The 18,715-nt window shown below is 33.6% G+C and overlaps 2 protein-coding genes across 3 annotated transcripts; both read right to left on the bottom strand.

Annotated features, from left to right (window-relative positions):
• Nucleotides 1-269: 269 nt before the first annotated feature.
• LOC145161122 (uncharacterized) lies at nt 270-7,913 on the bottom strand. 2 transcript variants are annotated; one of them, XM_079080565.1, is made up of 20 exons: nt 6,782-7,909; nt 6,217-6,613; nt 6,022-6,109; nt 5,734-5,915; nt 5,517-5,653; nt 5,319-5,385; nt 4,926-5,073; nt 4,709-4,808; nt 4,533-4,608; nt 4,265-4,447; nt 4,018-4,178; nt 3,790-3,892; nt 3,483-3,699; nt 3,098-3,384; nt 2,831-2,952; nt 2,579-2,723; nt 2,362-2,454; nt 2,151-2,224; nt 776-829; nt 270-674 (listed from the first exon to the last, which is right to left on the bottom strand). In XM_079080565.1, exons 1-20 carry the CDS (start codon nt 7,801-7,803, stop codon nt 377-379), a joined length of 3,954 nt encoding a protein of 1,317 aa, XP_078936691.1. In that variant the 5' UTR covers nt 7,804-7,909; the 3' UTR covers nt 270-376. The 2 variants fall into 2 exon arrangements, 1 of the variants encoding a protein (XP_078936691.1); XR_013738368.1 differs by lacking the exons at nt 270-674; nt 776-829 and having other exon boundaries at nt 2,200-2,224; nt 2,362-2,444; nt 6,782-7,913.
• Nucleotides 7,914-10,502: 2,589 nt separating this feature from the next.
• ABCG24 (P-loop containing nucleoside triphosphate hydrolases superfamily protein) lies at nt 10,503-15,810 on the bottom strand. Its single transcript, XM_079080564.1, has 14 exons — nt 15,385-15,810; nt 14,957-15,033; nt 14,555-14,818; nt 14,399-14,462; nt 14,165-14,311; nt 14,051-14,085; nt 13,802-13,875; nt 12,812-13,704; nt 12,448-12,744; nt 11,898-12,365; nt 11,672-11,820; nt 11,301-11,590; nt 11,077-11,210; nt 10,503-10,999 (listed from the first exon to the last, which is right to left on the bottom strand). Exons 1-14 carry the CDS (start codon nt 15,609-15,611, stop codon nt 10,843-10,845), a joined length of 3,276 nt encoding a protein of 1,091 aa, XP_078936690.1. The 5' UTR covers nt 15,612-15,810; the 3' UTR covers nt 10,503-10,842.
• Between the last annotated feature and the right edge of the window lie 2,905 nt (nt 15,811-18,715).

The raw sequence follows: 18,715 nt of genomic DNA, 5'->3' as shown, positions 1-18,715 counted from the left end.
TCCCACTCCCACCCCCAAGGGAATTATTTTATTGTTTTCCTTTTAATCTTTTGTTACTTCTCATGAACGTACTTAACCTAGTGTAACAAGGAAGAAGGTGAAAGGAGTAAAATACTTACTTTAGACTGATATTATTATTACTAAAATTTTAAAGTTGTAGTCTAAATTCGTAATGTATGTGAATATATATATATATATATATATATATATATATATATATATATATATATATATATATATATATATATATATATATAACCACAAGGATGTAATTCGTAATTCGGTGTATAGTGAGGTTTAATCTTCTTCTTGTTGTTTTTAAGTGTAGTACAATATGCTTTAATATGAGTACGTAGGTTGGGGGATTTCCGAAATTTTAATCGGAATATGGTTGTGAATCCATGCAGAGATGAACTAATTCCTGTTGGTATTTTGTGTATAACTCCCCGACACCAATGACTTCTTCACTTTCTGGGTTTAATCCTCGTAACACAACCAATTTTTCCTTGATTGTGGCAGATGCGTCGTCGTTTGGATCTAACCCTTCTATAAACTCTCCATGAATTTCCCGGCAGGCTATGATGAACATGGCGGCGCTATCTGGTCGATGAGCCTCACGCAACACCGCTAATGCTTCTTGTAAACATCCCGCTGCTACATACATTATTAGGGCCCTGAAATTAAGGACAAATACATATACATATACGCTAGGTAATTTTGAAAACTTTTTTTTATATTTTATTTTTTACTGAAAACAAATGATGATAACTGATACCTCCACATGTTATGTTCGGCATTCAACACGTGTCCTGCCCATCTTTGCATTACCCTACAGACAAAAAAATATATATTAACTAAAACTAACTAATTGGAAATATTTCTCTTAATACGAAGACTTTGAAACAAAATGTTGTGATTTTTATTGTCTTGTTTTATTATATATAGGCCGCTGATTCTTCCACATGAGGATTTTGATAAATTCACTGAAACTATAACCGTATTGACAACTATACCCTTGTTCAAATTTGTAATGTATTTTCTTGTTTTATGGATCCTAATTATCCGTGAGCCCATTACGTCCGGTTATACCAAAAGACATTCCATAGATAGTTTATACCCCTTGTTTTTCTCATTGCTGCTTATTTAAACCATCATAATTTTCCTTTTTGACATTTCACCCCTCATTTTAATTCTTATTTTATTTTTCTTCTTTAGTGATTTTTTTTAATCATGAGCACTTATTTTTAAGAGCTTATAAACATACTATGATAAACTATTATACAGTAAACTACTTAACAAGAAAAAAAAACACAACTTCAAACTCATACATATCAAATTAAATCACAATAAATGTTGTCTATCAAAAATATTCAAACTACTTATATGATATAACTATACACATTATTAATTTCAACTATTGTATGTTATTTTGGGCTTTTAGTTTAGCCACTCTTTTGTTATTATTAATAAATATTCTCACTTGATTAGTTGTTCAAATGTTTGTTATTCGGATTTAACGGAAACCGAACCAATTAAATCGACTCATTTAAAACCGAAAACGATTAAATCAAACCTTATTTGGTTCGGTTCAGTTAATATATTGGAAGTCAAAAAATCAATCAAACCAAATGACACAAATTGATAATTGATTAAACCGACCGAATAACATCCCTAATCATAATCAAGAAAATTAATATATTTTTTTTTTATATTCAGAATAAACAAAATCATAGCCGTCAATATTCACAAGAATCATAATCTTTTTAAAAAAGGGTCGTTGATATAAAAAATAACCAAAAAAGAAAAAGAATAATAAATACTAAAATGAGGGGTGAAATGTTAAAATAAAATAAAATATGGTGGTTTAAATAAGGAGAGTAGATGAAAAGAGGGTAACAAAGTATAAACTATCCATTAAATGTTTTTTTGGTGGAATTGGTCGACAAATAATTAGATACCAAAATAAAAACAGTATAAATTTAAATGAAGGCATAGTTGTCATATATTTATGATTTAAGTGGATTTATCAAAATGGTCAGTGGAAGAATCAACTCCCTTATATATATCATACAAGATAAGTAGTAAATATGTAGGTACTAATGATTAAAGTAGGAATTGAATTGTAAAGAAGAGATTAATAAATAAAGTACCTTGAATAATCACTTCCTTTTAAATGTGTTGCTGCTAAGGTTGCAGCATCTGTCCAACACCCTGCATCTTGCAGCTGACAAACATAATAAAAAACAATCTTGATTCATGATGGAATTCTAAATCTAATCTTATATATATATATATATATATATATATATATATATAAGTATAAAATCAATGTGAATGACATGACATGAGAGCAATCAGCACCTGTGAACAAGCTTCTTGATATCTCCCAACAGCACAGAGGAGGTGTGTGCCAGATAATGACCTGTCAGTCCTCACCATATTTGCTGCAACCACCTAATATATATATATATATATATATATATATATATATATATATATATATATATATATATATATATATATATATATTATGGTGGAAAAATAAAATAAAAAAGATGATATGTAAATTTTATGTTACCTTTACTGCAAGTTCATTTAGAGATCTTGAGACAGCAGATGAAAGAGCAACAGCACGCAAAGCATTTGGGTAGAAGAAGGAGCTCTCTGGAGGAGTTGAAAGCAGTAAATTCACAGCAGCATCCAAGTTACCAACTGTCACTAGCCTATTATTTATAAATAATAAATCATTCATCCACACCACAATGCCTTAAGAACAAAAACTTCTACCTACAAACATCTAAGAGAAAATGAAAAAGAGATGAAAACTAACTCATGGACTTGGTTTTGAATAGCTTGTTCACCCTCCAAGTTTTCATGCCAAGTAATACGCTCACTAGCATTTTCCCATAACTCTTCTTGTGCAAAAGCCATCATCCTAAGTTCACCATTACTCTGTCCTCCATTCATGATGGAATAATCAAACAACATGGCTAAGGAATGAAATGAAGAAAATGAAAGGAATCAATGGTCCATTCCAATGGAATTAACCATTCCATTCCATTCCATTATAATTATAATTATACCACCTAAAACTTACGAGTGAATTTGAGTTTGTTAACCGTGGTACAGATCTCCTCTTCATGGTGAACATCCTACTTAGTACAGCTGACTCATCAATGGTAGATGCCAATTTCACAGGTGCTTTTTGCAAAGACTTGGTAGCCAGCATATTCAGTGAGTGCTTTAATGCACGTGGCAATTGCAACCAAAAACAAGCCTCCAAAGTTTCACCAAATATTGCAGCTGCAAAAAAAAACCTTGCAGCACAACCTTTATTCACTATACTACCATATTGTCTCACCCTCTCATCATCAAGCACACAACCTGATTCAAACCAAAACAAAACAAACTTTTTTATTATCACATCATTCTACTTATAGTATGTTGTATATGTTGCATTTAGGCTGAAAATAAAGCTTTACCTTCTCTTCGGTAAGGCTCTAATGCTTTAAGAAGTAACTCAGGGACAACAGAGTCACCAATAGGTGATAAATCAATTAAATAACTACGAAGGTCTCCAACAGATGCTGATGAACTTCTTGATATTTGGGAATCTGAATCTCCACCCTTATCTGGAATTGAACTGCATGTGTTAAACCATGAAGGCTTTACCCCATATTGCAAGATTAACCGCAATGCCTGTGGTTAAAAAAAGAGGATATTTTAATAGTATAAAACAAAAAGATCATATAAACCATATGATATTAGTGTGAATAAAGTCAATCTTACCAAGGCATGTGATGTAGGAAGTAGTACAGGGGAACATAAAGGCATTGGCCTAAATCGTTCCTTCACAGATCCAGGTTGGGCATCATAACCACTTTTTGTATCACTGAATGGAAAAAAAGATTATACAATGTTAGTACTGGATAATATGTTTTGGTCATAAATATATATATATATATATATATATATATATATCTTGAAAACAAAGTAAAAAAAAAAAGTGATGCATACATGTTAACTTGAACAAGGCGAAAGCTACTATCAGCTCCAGCAATACACAATACCAATGGATCATTTTTATCAGTTCGTACAGGTAACCAATCAAGCTCCAACACAAGTGTTCCTGGAAACCGTGTCTGTAATAGGGAATTTGCTAAAGGATCCTGTGAATCCTGGAAAAAAATTACAGCCTTGATAAAAAAAGATTGAAAGTACCAGAAAATATATGACATAAATAATGAGTAAGAAAGAAAGTTACAAGATCAAAAACAGAAAATGTGTTGTCATTAAACAAAACAGCAATACGTCCAAGGCTGCGATCTCCAGGAACAACAGGGGAGAATTTGATTCTTCTAATGCCTTCTCTGTGAGTGTTGAAAGAGGAAGATTGTCCAGTTGTCACATCCCACCACCTTACATTTCCTAATCTGTCCCCCATAACCTTTTTACACATATATAAATATAAATAAGTCAGTGACAAAATCTTTTAATATTATATATATATATATATAAAAAAAGAAACTAACCACATGAGGCATACGATAAGCCATAGCTGTCACCATCCCTTCAGTAGAAACAAATGAGGAGTCAGGCCACTTTGGTCTGCAAATAACAAATACGTATCATCAACTTATAATATATAAAAAAAATTGATTAAGAAAAAAATGCTATATATATGGAAGAAATGGATGATAAAAAGTACCTGAAATCTCGGATCCTTCGTCCATGAACTTCAAACACCCCGCAAGAGCCATTTACTAAACCAAATGAAAAAGTCTCTGTAAAATCTTCTTGAGCTCCATCTGCAAGTTAATTTTGACTTTTGAGGATGAAAACCTTATTTCATTTATAGTAAGAAAGGGATAAAGTATAAAATATTAAATCAAGTATGTAAAATTTAGCAGAGAATAGAAGCTCACTAGTGTCTGTAGAGGCTCCTTCAGATGCTGCAGAAGTGTTGTCTTGAGAATTAGATACAGAATGTCTAGAGGCTCCACTATGAGAGGGACGTGGAACAGTAGGAAGAGTCCACTCCAAAACTGTGAATGGAAGAGCTAAAGACCTAAGCTGCAAAAACAAAAATACTACAATATATGTACAAGATTGACTAAATCCCCACACATATACTTTTGTAGAGTTCCAAATATGATTCTTTCTTTTCAAAGGTTTTTAAGTTCTTTTATGGTTGTAACCATTCATAAAGCAATTTAACCATTTTCATTGTGGTCAATTTGTATAAAGGGTTAAAAAGTTGGCCACTTTGTTGACTTGTAATTATCCCTTGAAACTAGGAAAACAATCAGCCATTTTACCATAATTGGAGTTTTTGTCATTGCCCAAACTTCCACAGGTGCATCACGAAACAAGATCAAAAGATACCTACAAAATATATCAAGAAAATATATCATTAAAACATCCACAAGAATGCATACTTAAACAAAAAAGAAAAAAAAACACTTCTATATTTAGGTGAAGTAGTAAAACAACCAATACTCCTTTTCAAGAACAACCTTCCGGAAGATGACACACGGAGAGCTCTTATTGATGCACGTTCAGGCTTTTGTAAAACCCTAAATGCTCGATTATGACCACTCCGAAGGCATGTAACGACAAGCCTATTAACATAGCTACCAGACTTCTCACTTCCCTGTATTGAGTACATAACTTTTATAAAACATTTATAAAAATACAAAGATTTATTTGGAGGTTTTTTAGTATGTTTAATACCGGACTGTATGAGAATGAGACAAGTCTAGTGTTTCCAAGCCACCGTAACCCTCTTACAAGATTATTATGTACAGAAAAACTTGCAGCTACAGCATTTGCAGAAACATCAATAACATCAATTGAACCATTTTGAGTTCCCAAAGCAACCAGTGGAACAGCCACAGCAGGATGGTTTCCACCACCTTCACATCACATATCATAAATGTCTCATTCACTAACTGATGAATGTAAAAATGAAGTTTTAAAGAATCATAAGGAAAACTAGAAAGTACAGATATAACAACTCACTTGCCAAAGTTGCTGTCAAAGAAGGAGAAGGGACAGCCAACAATGTCAGTGTTGAAGAAAGGAGATGAAGTTGACCAACAAGACTGATCTGCACCAAGATTTTGATTCACAAAATGCGTGATTTATAAGGATAATAGAATCATAACTTTGAACTTATAGAAATTGAATAGCCATAGTTTAGTATTAGTTATTAACCTTGAGCGTTAGCTTATCCTGGCTTACAGTAGAGGTTGATGGATCTTTACGGACTTCTGCAACATGTGCAGGGTCAAATGTATCTTTTGGATTATCTGTGGGGTCTTCAGAAGTGAGAAGCCAATTCCATATTTTTCCATCATCAGAAATGGATATAAAATGTGTTCTACAAATGATATGTGAATCATCACGAAAATCAAAAGGATTATCAAAATCCATATCAAATTCGTTGTCAGGAGATGAAGGTCGATGTCCATCGGAAAAATGCTTGCCGACATTTTGGAGGGTGGCATCTGATTGAGAGATGACAACTGCAAGAACTGAGGAAGTTGGGACCGATGTGCCAATTGAGGGCATCAATTCTTCCATGAGACACTTCTCGTGCACCTGTTCTCCTCTGCGGTGATATGCAAATTATTAGGTTTTCCGATTCCCTAAAACTCCTAAACCTTATGCAATTCTAAACGACACTGCAATAATGAAATCAGAGATTGACTATAACAATGGCACAAATAAGCAAACCATATATGTTTTGCTTTTTGGTTAAGCGACAATAATGACTCACTCTTTTCGTCGCCAAGCACTAAGTCGGCCGTCGAGGTGAGCACAATAAACCAGCTCCATACTTGAGTCCGGCAACACGTCGAGAAACTTCCCACATCCTCTCGGTAAACTGGAACGAGACAGAGCCGTTTCGTACTGCAGATCAAACACGACTAATTCCCTCGGAAAAGTAACATACAAAATGTGTCTCCAATGAGGCGAAAACGCGAGTTTGACTGCATAAGTTGGCAACGTCGCCGTCGTCGGGGAATTATTTAGTGTAGCGGCTGAACCAACGCCGATACCGACTTCTCTCTCAAGCTTATTCAACTCAGATACATCTGTAGGGATTTTGAGTTCTTCCAATACGACATCAGAATCGGACACGTCCCCAAGGACTTTGATTGACAGGAGAAGGCCTTTTAAACCTATGGCGCATAAATGGCGTGAATCGAAAGGGTCACGTTTAATACACGAGAAGAGTTCTGGCGATGCATCGTATTTGAAGAAGCAACGTCCGGTGGGGATGTTGAAGAGAGCGAGGAGTGATGGTCCCATTAGGGCAGCGATTATCCATGAGTCGGATCGGGCTTGGATCCAGCAAAGGTCTTGGATTCCAAGTTTGGAGTTCTGATCGGTTTGGAGGAAGAGCGAAGGGGCTGATTTTTGGCGAAGGTCGAGGAGGCAAATACGGCCTTGGCGGTCGCCGGCGGCGAGGAGAAGGTGAGAATGGGACGAATAAAGGTCATGGGAGAGAAGGTCTAGACGGAGTGTCGTAGGGCACCAACGGACAGAGGTGACATAAGGGGACAGTGAGGAGGAGGAGGATGTGTTGCTGGCACCGGAGGTGGCAGCAGGAGGAGGGATAGGAAAGACGCAGACGAGTTGCATGGAGTGAGTATCGACGATAGGAACGGTGCTACCGGCGGCATATGCGAGGAGGCCGGTTGATACGAGGTCAGCAGATCCACCATTGTTGCGAGAGGGTGGTCCCGGTAGCATGCAATCCGACGAATCGGTCGGTTGTCGTTGAACCAACGACATTTTGTAGCATCAAATCTCCGGTGAGCTGATTCCGGTATCGTGATATGCAAATCGGCACAAAGGTGGTTGAAGGAATAGCATCATGAAATTGCTGATATGAAATAATTTACAATTTGGATGCTTCTGTTTCATATACTTTTACATTTCAGTACCTAAACTTTTATAATATGGCTTAAGTTGTGCATTTTCAAATAAAATGTTAGGAGTTTTGGAATTTTTCTTGTTTTTATATATATATATATATATATATATATATATATATATATATATATATATATATATATATATATATATATATAATTTGAACAGTTTTCATATGGAAAAAACCCAAAACCAAAAGTAAGATAAAACCAAAAAATTAAAAAAGAAAAGAAAAGAAAAAAAAAAGGAATTCTTTTGAGATTAAATATTTACACACAAAAGTATAACATGAAATCTTTGATTTTCTTTTTACAAGACAATTGATTATTTGATTAAAAACAACGCGATAGTGCATCTTAAAATACCCTTAAAATCGGACCATTCATTATAACCATTGAAATATTTCATATATATAATAATGTAGCACCACAAATCTCAAAAAGAAAATGAGACTTTAGTTTGTGATTATGGAAATGTATATCCAAAGTGTTGGTTTTTCCTTTTTATGCAGACAAGTGTTAAGATTTTTAGGTTCAAGTTTTCAGGGGAAAAGAAAGTGCAAAAGATTACAGATGAAATTTTGATTTTAAAGTGAAAGAAAGATGGTGTATGATAATGGAAAAATAGATGAAATAAAGGCAGTTCCTCTTCCTCCACTGGAAAGTCACAACCCACCACCACCAGCAGCCGCCATGTCAACTGAAGACCTGTTGAATCTAAAGGATGATGCTAATGGGAGATTACAATGAGTTAACCCTTTTGCAGCATCACTCAGAGTTTTACCTCCTTTATACATGTGGGAGTAATTGGATGAATTACAAAAATTATGTTGTATAAATTAAACTGAAATTACAAAGTTAACAGGGGAAGCACATACATATGAACAAAAAACCAACTTAGCATCTCAAAAAATGGTAAAATAAATCATCATCACTACCAAAAAAAAAAATACACAAAATTGTTGTTCAATGCTTCACATGCTTTCTTCAGATCAGATTCTGCATGAGCAGCTGAGACATACATCTATTCTGATCCCCACAGGCAGCTTGCATTTATCCACCATTGATCGTTTAGAAGTTGTTAGTGTTCCTTAAATACCTGTAGTTATTTATATCATTCGTTATTCAACAAACAAAAAGGGTAAAATGGTCATTTACTTGATGGAAAAAAAAAGAGAGACTTACGCAATCAGCAAGATCTTCGAGTAATTCACAGACCCTGTGGATTTTTTTAGTTTGAGGAAAACAAGAGGTGACATTACATCACTTTCAAGTTCCAACCCTTGTATATCTATCTTACAATCCTGTAATATTATTCATAAGACATCTGAATAATATGAAATAGTGTAATTTTCATAAAATAAAATTGGGAGACAAACAAATTATAAACCTGTGGTTAATATTTTAGAATTATCTCTTAACTTTGTTATGAGTTGAGGGTCTTCTATGACATCAATAGCAGAAATTGCCAAGTATGGGGGAAGAGATGCAGAAAACACATACCCAGAGCTGCTCACCTTCTACACAAACATGAGCAATCCACTTTATTTTTTTACTCATCAAAGCAACCTACTTTACATTTATTAACCGATAATAGCAATCTACTTTTTTTTAACCTATAATAGCAAAATACTTAATTTTGCACAAATACAATCATTGTATTTTATGAGTAAGAAATTGCAATTACATTGATGTTATATATATATATATATATATATATATATATATATATATAAGAAAATGTAAGTATGTTGCTATTATCAGTTGTAGATACTTGGTGATCAATAACTCGGTGACTTCCTGCGCAGAAACCACCTTCTGAGGCCAGTGCATGTCCCATTGCAGCAGTTATTATATCTACAACAGGTTGAAGGTTTAGTGAAAGAAACAAGAACCCTTTGGAAATTACATTTGTGGCGTGACGGCTTAAAGTTATGGTGATAAACTCTTTTAAGCATTAGATTATAAGTGAGTCACCATCACTTCCATTAGTTTTTTAACATTAAACATTTGTTAAGCTAAAACTAAATCAAGATTTATCTAGGGACGACAGACAGAATTCCATTTTTGGTGAAACGTAACATATACCGTTACTAAATTTTCAAATGTGAAATAAACTAAGTGGAAAACTAGGGCAGGGTTTTATGATAGGTTCATGTTAAGGGTTTATGATAGGAGATATACATAAGTGGACAGGGTGGTTGTATTCGTGTAACATAACATGTGCCACTTTGTGTTTAGCCAATTCTTCTTACCTAAAGTATATATATATATATATATATATATATATATATATATATATATATATATATATATATATATATATATATATATACTTTTTGAGGTTAATGCTATTAAATAATAATCTAATCCAAAATTTGATACTCATTTATTAAAGAGGATTTCAAAAACGTTTACATATGCCATTGTTGTGTCATCATCAAACAAATAAACAACATTTTACAATTGAGATCTGATTTCATATAATAATTAAAATAATATATGAAGTTTGAGGTGTTACAAATGATATATATATATATATTACAATGAATAATAAGGTTTGGAAGAAATAATCATTTACTAGCTGATTCACTAGGCAGTTTTATGGAGATATTATTATTACATGGGAGTGGGAATGGGATGGGAAAAGCAAAAACCGGTTGGTTTGCTTTTCAGTTTTCACACAAACAAATGAAAATGAAAATGAAAATGAAAATGAAAATGAAAATGAATGAAACTCAAAAAATGAAGTTTTCTACTCCTCCTGGTATGGTATACTACAAGTATAACCTAATATAACTAACTAACTAACTATATCTCACTAATACGACATTCATTTCATATCACATCTCTCTTATATGCTGCAAAGCAAACATGAAACATTGAGATTTGAGAGGTCTTAATTCTTATGAACAATGAGCATGCCAAAGAAGGCGGAAATACGGCTAAGAACACCAATCATGATAAGGACGAATATACAGAGACCCCAATCATGTACACTGTACCCGAATCTTAAAAGTGCCCCACAACGCGTTATCAGCCACACCCCAGAATACCTGTTTGATCAAAAAGCTCAATTTTCAAACCAACGCCTTATTTTCTACAACACAAAAATATTTTAAACCATCATTACCTGTTTGCATTCGCAATTACAAATGCTTCAAGGGCCCACTTAGGGTAACACAGCTTTGACACATTCTTCAAGAAGTCGCTATTTTCTGTCTGTGTTGACACAAGAGTCAAAACTACAGGAAGGAGCACCGCAAACTGCATAACCCATAAAGAGTTTCTTAAACTTTGTAAATTAAATGCTTATTTAATGCAAAATGGTAATTAATATTTTGATTTGTTACCCACCAGCTGTGATGGACCAGGATCAAGAAATATAGCCAACATGTAGGCAATGCCAGTCACACAGTACACAAGACACACCAAAACAGTGTAGTTTTCTGCAAAAGAAGATCTCGGGTAGCTGAAGAAATAGAACATGGACAGATAAACCGCTGGCTTTATCACTGTACTGAAATGGTCGATTGTATCTTTAGCTAGAAAATGAGCCAGACTACTAATCCCAGATGCACGCTCTCTCCAATACTGTAACTTATCCAATGAAAATGTTCTCAACGCCGCAACTTTACATAACAAAGCTGCCATAACATAACATAACATAACAAACAGCTTTATCAGTATCAGTAACAGTAGTAATAACAGTGACCAGTGATACTTACATACTGCAATAATGGAGTAAGTGTATCCAGGTGCCCCGAAAGTCTCTTCTTTTGATTTAATAATCGAACCCAAGCATGCTCCAGCAAGTAATAAGATTAAATAGTCTATTAATTGTAGCTTAGATTCCCGTAACCGCTGCTTAGCAACCCTAAACATTCATTCAAAATTATGTAATGTAAAAGAAAATTCTAATTTTATTAAAGACAAATTATCTTATTTTATTACCTTCCGAGAAAGTATCGATACTGGATGAAAATTCCAGGAGTGGTGCGGTTTGACAAATCCTTAGTTGGCAAGAAATTATGGCGTAAAACGTCTCTTCTAACCTCCACATTTGTCTTTACATCCTGCCAAATCTCACCAGCAAAGGAATGTTCCTCTGTGGCACTTCCAACATCATTATTACCTGGAAACATAGCAGAGTTTCTACGCATGTCAGGGGGCACAGGGTAACCCTTATGAAGCATCCATCTAACTGGAAGCTGTTCATGAGTTACTACACCCGAACTTGTGCTTGGTTTCACCATTCCTTCTAGAACATCTATGAAATAATCTGGAGGATTAACGCGATCTGGAACCTTGATCCCGATCCCTGAAAAGTATTCTTCAACTTTTCTTACTGGTCCATGGTAAACAGTAAGTCCGCCTTTTGCTAAAAGTATTAAGTCGTCAAACGTCTGGAACAAAGAGTAGCTGCAACCAAACCAAACCATTTATTATTAATTCAAACTTTTAAATTTAATTCACTGAATCAAACTATTTATTACTTACTTACCTTGGTTGGTGAACAACCATGCTAACATTCACCCCTTCAATAGTCTCCCTTCTGAGAGCTCTAAGAAGCAACTGAGAAGACGAACTATCTAAACCAGAAGTCGGTTCATCTAAAATCAAAACAGAAGGTTCCATTACCATTTCCAAACCAACATTTACTCTTTTCCTCTGTCCTCCAGAAATCCCACGCTTCTCTACAGTTCCAACCAAAGAGCTTCTCACTGCTTGCAAACCTAACGACTCTATAACTCTCTCAACAACCAAAACCCTATCTTGCTTAAGCATCTTTGCTGGCAACCTACAAACAAAAATACCAACCATCAACATATACATACTTTTACTCTTTTACTCTTTTACTTTCATACCTGCATTTTGCACTGAACCAGAGATTCTCCTCCACAGTCAGATTCCCATGGACAATGTCATCTTGTGGGACAAATCCAATGATTTTTTTATATGAATGGATTGAATCCGGTTTCCCATTTACAGAAATGGAACCGCTTATACTACATCCATGTGCTTTTCCTGCTATTGCATTAAGAAAAGTTGTCTTCCCTGCCCCAGATGGGCCCATCACAGCTGTGATTCTTCCAGGCATGATTTTTCCAGTCACACATCTCAACAGATGCTTCCCTTTCCCTTTTAAAGTTAGAGTAAGATCCTTGAAAGCAATCTCAATTTTAGGTCTTTTTCTCACCTCAGTGTTAACAGCCATTGAGATTACTCCAGAAAAAGTCAGGTTTTGATTCTCTTGCATGGCTTTCTCTTTCTCAATCTGACCATACGCATAGTTAAAGATTTGGCTATGGGTATGAATTCCTTTTTCCTTTTCTTTTTCTTTTTGCATTTTCTTTTTACCATTTGTGGCTTTACTCTCTGTGCTCCGGCTCAAACCTTCATAACTGTAAAGATCCTTATCCATTACTTGTCTATCAAATGTTTGACTGCTTAGCTCCAATCTGTTTTCATTGGACACATTTGAAGTAGTTTGATCATCATCGATTTCATCTCTACCATGATGTAATATGGAGAGTTCCTCAGTTTGTGGAGCAGCCTTTTTACGAGAAAATGTACGAGAGATTTGAGCTGCATGCTTCTTAGCAGCTTCTCTAGCCATTTTCCATCTTTCGTGTGCCTTCACTTTCTCTTTTGCACGTCTTGAAGCTGCTTCCCTGGTTTTAGCATGCCTTCTCTCTCGGGTGCTAAGTATTTGGTCAGAGCAGTTGTAGATGATGAGCAGAATAGTAAATATTGCAGCCTAGTAGATACACAAAAACAATAAAACTTTACATGTTTATTTTTTACCATTTCTTAAAATATAGGATTTATGCAAAAACCGACTAAGCTTAGCTTACTATAAGCATCGCTCCATATGCATGAATATTTTGGTGGGAACTGTTGCCATCACATGAAGTCAACTTGAAGCATGCTGCAAGTAGAGACAATAAGGGTCACAAGTCAGATGCTTTCCCCATTAAGTTCTAACTTTTTACACATTTACTCATGATCTCAATATATATATATATATATATATATATATATATATATATATATCCAGACAACATCACCAAAGGGGAATAAAGAGAGAGAAAAAGGGGCCTTACGTTTTTCAGAGGTAGAGCCTGTTGAACAGTAATGCCTGAAATTGCAAGCGACATGGATATGAGCATTTGGCAAGAAAATGTTTTGGTTTTTTAGGGACATAAATGAATGAATACCCGCTGCTGCAAGGTATTTCTTGTGTAGTTGATGGACAATATGAGCCTGATGAACAGAACATCTCACTACTGCTGCGAATATCTGCCCATATATTGGCTCCACCACAGGTATGATTTGGCTGTCCAGGTGGCAGTTGGTAAGAATATCTGCATGTAAAAAGTAATAAAGTTTCTCTCAACCAAATGCCAACTAGTGTAACAAACATGAATACAGAAGAAGGGACTCAAACTTACGGTGTACATATGCCACTAGCTCTGTCAAGGGTTGCAGTTGGGCAATGTGAACCCAATGGGCAAGCTGTAATAAAAATAAAACAAGATTCATGAATTAGTAAAGATAGTGTCTTTGAATATTCAAGGGTTAGGGTTCCAAATAGTAATAATACTTACGGATCATGCAAGTAAGACCATTGGGGCAGAAGAAACCCTCACAACAAGGCTGACAGTTGAGAGTTCTAGCAGGAATATTCTGAGAATCTTCCATGTCAACATCCTCGCTGGATGACGTGGCACATGCCCATCCTGGCTCGCAGCCAGAAATCATGGAGGTTAGATTACAGTTCCTGTTAGGCTTCATATAACTGCTACCAGAAAAGAACCCTCCAAAGTAGAATTTTAACTCTGCTGCTGTGCATATGCGTTGTGTAACATCTCCTGTTGGATGATCGGAATCCCAAATAGAATTCAACTGTTAGAAACTAGAATTAATATGCGAAGGAATTTTTGGAACACCTAATCAAGGAAAGAGAAGCGAAATTAGGGCAGGTGATTTGTAAGAGACTAGAATCATACCGTTGGTTCTCTGAATGCAAGCAGTCAAGAAGTCCAAATTAGAAGAATAGTTGAAAGCTCGATTCCACTCGACTTCTCTGTTAACAACATAAAAAGTAGACAATCGAATCAAATTCACCCAATGAAAATCTTGATTTGACTTTTCATTCAAATAGAGCTCTGCTTTAACTTTCTAAATTCAATTGCAAATCGATTGTCAAGTTTGTTGCAAATCGAACATCAAAATGATTTTGTATAGTTGCAAAATTTTCGTCTTTGACATCTAGAAAATTACATCGTCGCTACAGTTTTTGTTTCCCTTTTCCCAAAAACTAAAACTGAACAAAAAGTTTAGTCAACTATCCGTTTTACCAAATAATCCAAATCTCTTACGCTTGCTCCAATTCGATTACATCTTGTTTCTATGCAAATGAACAGAGTTTGCTTACCGATCCTTAACGCAGAAGGAGGATCGATTTCCAACATCGCTATTAAGAATAGTAGAAGTGGCGTTGGAGAGACTGCTATATACTGCCTGGGTAATGAACGGGAGGAACGCAGTGTCGTTGATCTGACCGGCGAATTCGTCGCCAACCACTTGACACTGTACCAATTCCGGGAAATGCAGCAAAGCAACAATAGCTACGGCGGCGGCGAAAAGTTTCCATCCGGTCATTCTCCGGCAAGAAGCAGCAGCTGCGTGCTTGAACGTGCATAGGGGAACAATATTTCAGGTCGAAATAGTTAGAAATAGAAAGAGTATTAATAATTTATCTGGGATTCGGACCACTTCCAACTTGCCGGCTTTGTCATGGCTCTCTTTTGAGTTTTGACAAATCTGTGTAGTGTAGTGTGTAGTGTATCCTTGAGTCCTTGACCTTCACCCTCCAGTTTTCAGCATTTCACGTTTTCAACATACAAATCGGAGTAAAATACGGTTTCGATCCCTTTGGTTTGGCCAAAATCTCATATTTGGTCCTACTATTGATGACTTTTTGTCATGGATGGTCCATGTGGAATTGTGGATGGTTTTGGTAACAACGGTGGTCCTTGGATCCGTTACCCTTAGTTAAGCTTTGTTACTAACAGTGGAAAAAGACTTTATTACCCTCAAACTAAACTTGATAAAAGTTATAAATTACAAGGACCATAACTATAAATATAAACTCTAGTTCTTTAGTGGGAGTTTTTAACCAAAATAGGGTTATTGAAAAAAATATTTATCAATCTAGTATAGTTTGAAAAATATTTACCAAACTAGTGTTTTTCTTCATTTTTTTTATTTTTCATATTTCTTATTGTTTTTCTATTTATTTAAAATATCAGCTTTTTTTCTTTTTTTTTTATTTCAGTTTTTTTACTATTTATTTTAAATATCAGTTTATTATTATTATTATTATTATTATTATTTACTATGCATTTAACATAAATATCTAACATACAAAAGAGCTTTATTATTTTGGTTCATTACATGCCTATTTGATTAATTTTTTTTCTACCGTTTATATAATGATTACGAGTTTACTTTAATTTTCTTACCATTTATTTATACATATATTTTAAAAACTTAACCCTTTTACAAATTCAAGTTTTTTCTCATGTCTTTATTTATACAACATTTGCATGCTTTTTAATTGAGTGTCTTTACATTATAAAATATAAAAAGCAAAAGTTTACATATTTTTTGTCTTTACATAAAAACAAATATGTAAAAACATAGAAAACAAATTTTAAAAAAATCTAATTTGTAAAACGAAAGAAATCATAAAATACATGCATAAAACGAAATATGTAAAAAATATTTAGAAAACAAATTTCCAAATCAATAAAAACTATTATTTCAAAACACGTGAAAACAAAATTGTAAAAAAAAATATACGGACAAAATTTTATAACACAACTATTACTTTTGCTTTTTATATTTTATTTTCAATGTAAAGAAACTCAATTAAAAAGCATGCAAAGGTTGTATAAATAAAGACATGAGAAAAAACTTCTTTTTGTAAAGGGTTAAGTTTTTAAAATATATATATAAATAAATGGTAAGAAAATTAAAGTAAACTCGTAATCACTATATAAACGGTAGAAAAAAATTAATCAAATAGGCATATAACGAACCAAAATAATAAAGCTCTTTTGTATGTTAGATATTTATGTTAAATGTATAGTAAATAAAAGTATATAAAATTTAATAAAAAAAACTTAAACAAAAATAAAAAAAAATATTTAAAAACAATAAATAGTAAAAAAAAAAACTGAATTAAAAAAAAGTAGAAAAGCTGATTTTTTAATAAATAGAAAAAAAATAAGAAATATTGAAAAATAAAAAAAAATAAGAAAAACACTAGTTTGGTAAATAATTTTAATACTATACTAAATATTTTTTTCAATAACCTCATTTTGGTTAAAAACTCTCTTTAGTCGTCGGCAAAGCCCTGCCTCATACTTTTTCAAAGGTTTGTAAAATATCGGTTTAGATATTTTATTATATTATGAAAGTAAATTAATCATGAAAGTATCATAATTTGGTCCTGTCACGCGTTTATTATAATTTATGCTCAAATTTTAATTTTTATTATTAATTTGGTTCAAATTCGTGTTATAAATTTGTATCATCTATTTTTATAATTTTATATTATTTTTTTTAATAACATTTTTACATATTAGTTATATAGATTTGTTTTATGAAATAATTCTTCATAAAATTGCTGTTTTTTTTACAAAGTATTTTTACAACTTATTATTATTATTTTTATTTTAAAATTTTATGAAAAAAAAACTTTTACATGTTTTCACAATCTTAAATCCATAAAAGAAATTATAGAAATTGTTTTTAATATATTTATAAAAACAAGAAAATATTACAAAAACATACATAATTCAGAATATGTAAAAGAGTAATTTTTACATGTTTTCTTTACAACCTTAAATGCACAAATATGAATATTAAAAAAAAAAGTTAGAAAATAAGATTAGAGTAAATTACACGAATGGTCCCTATGGTTTGGCGTAATTTGCGTGCTTGGTCCTTAATTTATTTTTTTAACTCGGAAAGTCCATATTGTTTGTTTTTGTTACGCGCTTGGTCCCTGTGTTACCAAAAAAGACTATTATTTAAATAGGGAAAAATGATGGGGTAGGTAAGGTAAGGTGACGGGGGTGGGGTTGGGGTGTGTTTATTTAAATAAATTAAAAAATCAAGGGCAAAATAGTTTTTGTAGGTAAGACAGGGACCAAACGCGTAACAAAAACAAACAGTAGGGACCTTCCGAGTTAAAAAAATAAGTTAGGGACCAAACGCGCAAATTACCCTAAACCATAGGGACCATTCGTGTAATTTACTCATAAGATTATAAAGTGAAAACTAGTTAAATTATTATAACCGGTTTAAAGTTAAAATATAAGGTTTTTAATCCAACAAGTGGAAAAAAGATTATGATTCTAAGTCGGGACAGTTGACCTAGTCAACGTCAGGTATATGCAGTAATACATGTGGAAAAAGTATTATAAAATGTAAGATTATAATAAAGATGGATTTGAGTATAATGTATTACACACTTTAGCAACGGTATGGGAGTCACGATGTGAATGCATGTGGAAACATATACATTGAACTACATATGATATATCTGGCCATGTGAATTTGAGGTATTGAAGCGATCCAGCAAAGCTACGATATAGAGTGTGGTTGGAGTATGATTGTTCATTATCGGTACTAACTTTTCATTTGTATCGATGAGAGTGGGAGCAGGTTTTCAACATGACATCCAATACTTCCAT

Source organism: Lactuca virosa, chromosome 2 (assembly GCF_052849685.1).
Source record: "Lactuca virosa cultivar CGN04683 chromosome 2, Lactuca_virosa_CGN04683_v6, whole genome shotgun sequence".
NCBI lineage: Eukaryota > Viridiplantae > Streptophyta > Magnoliopsida > Asterales > Asteraceae > Lactuca > Lactuca virosa.
This window is presented reverse-complemented; position numbering and strand designations above follow the sequence as displayed.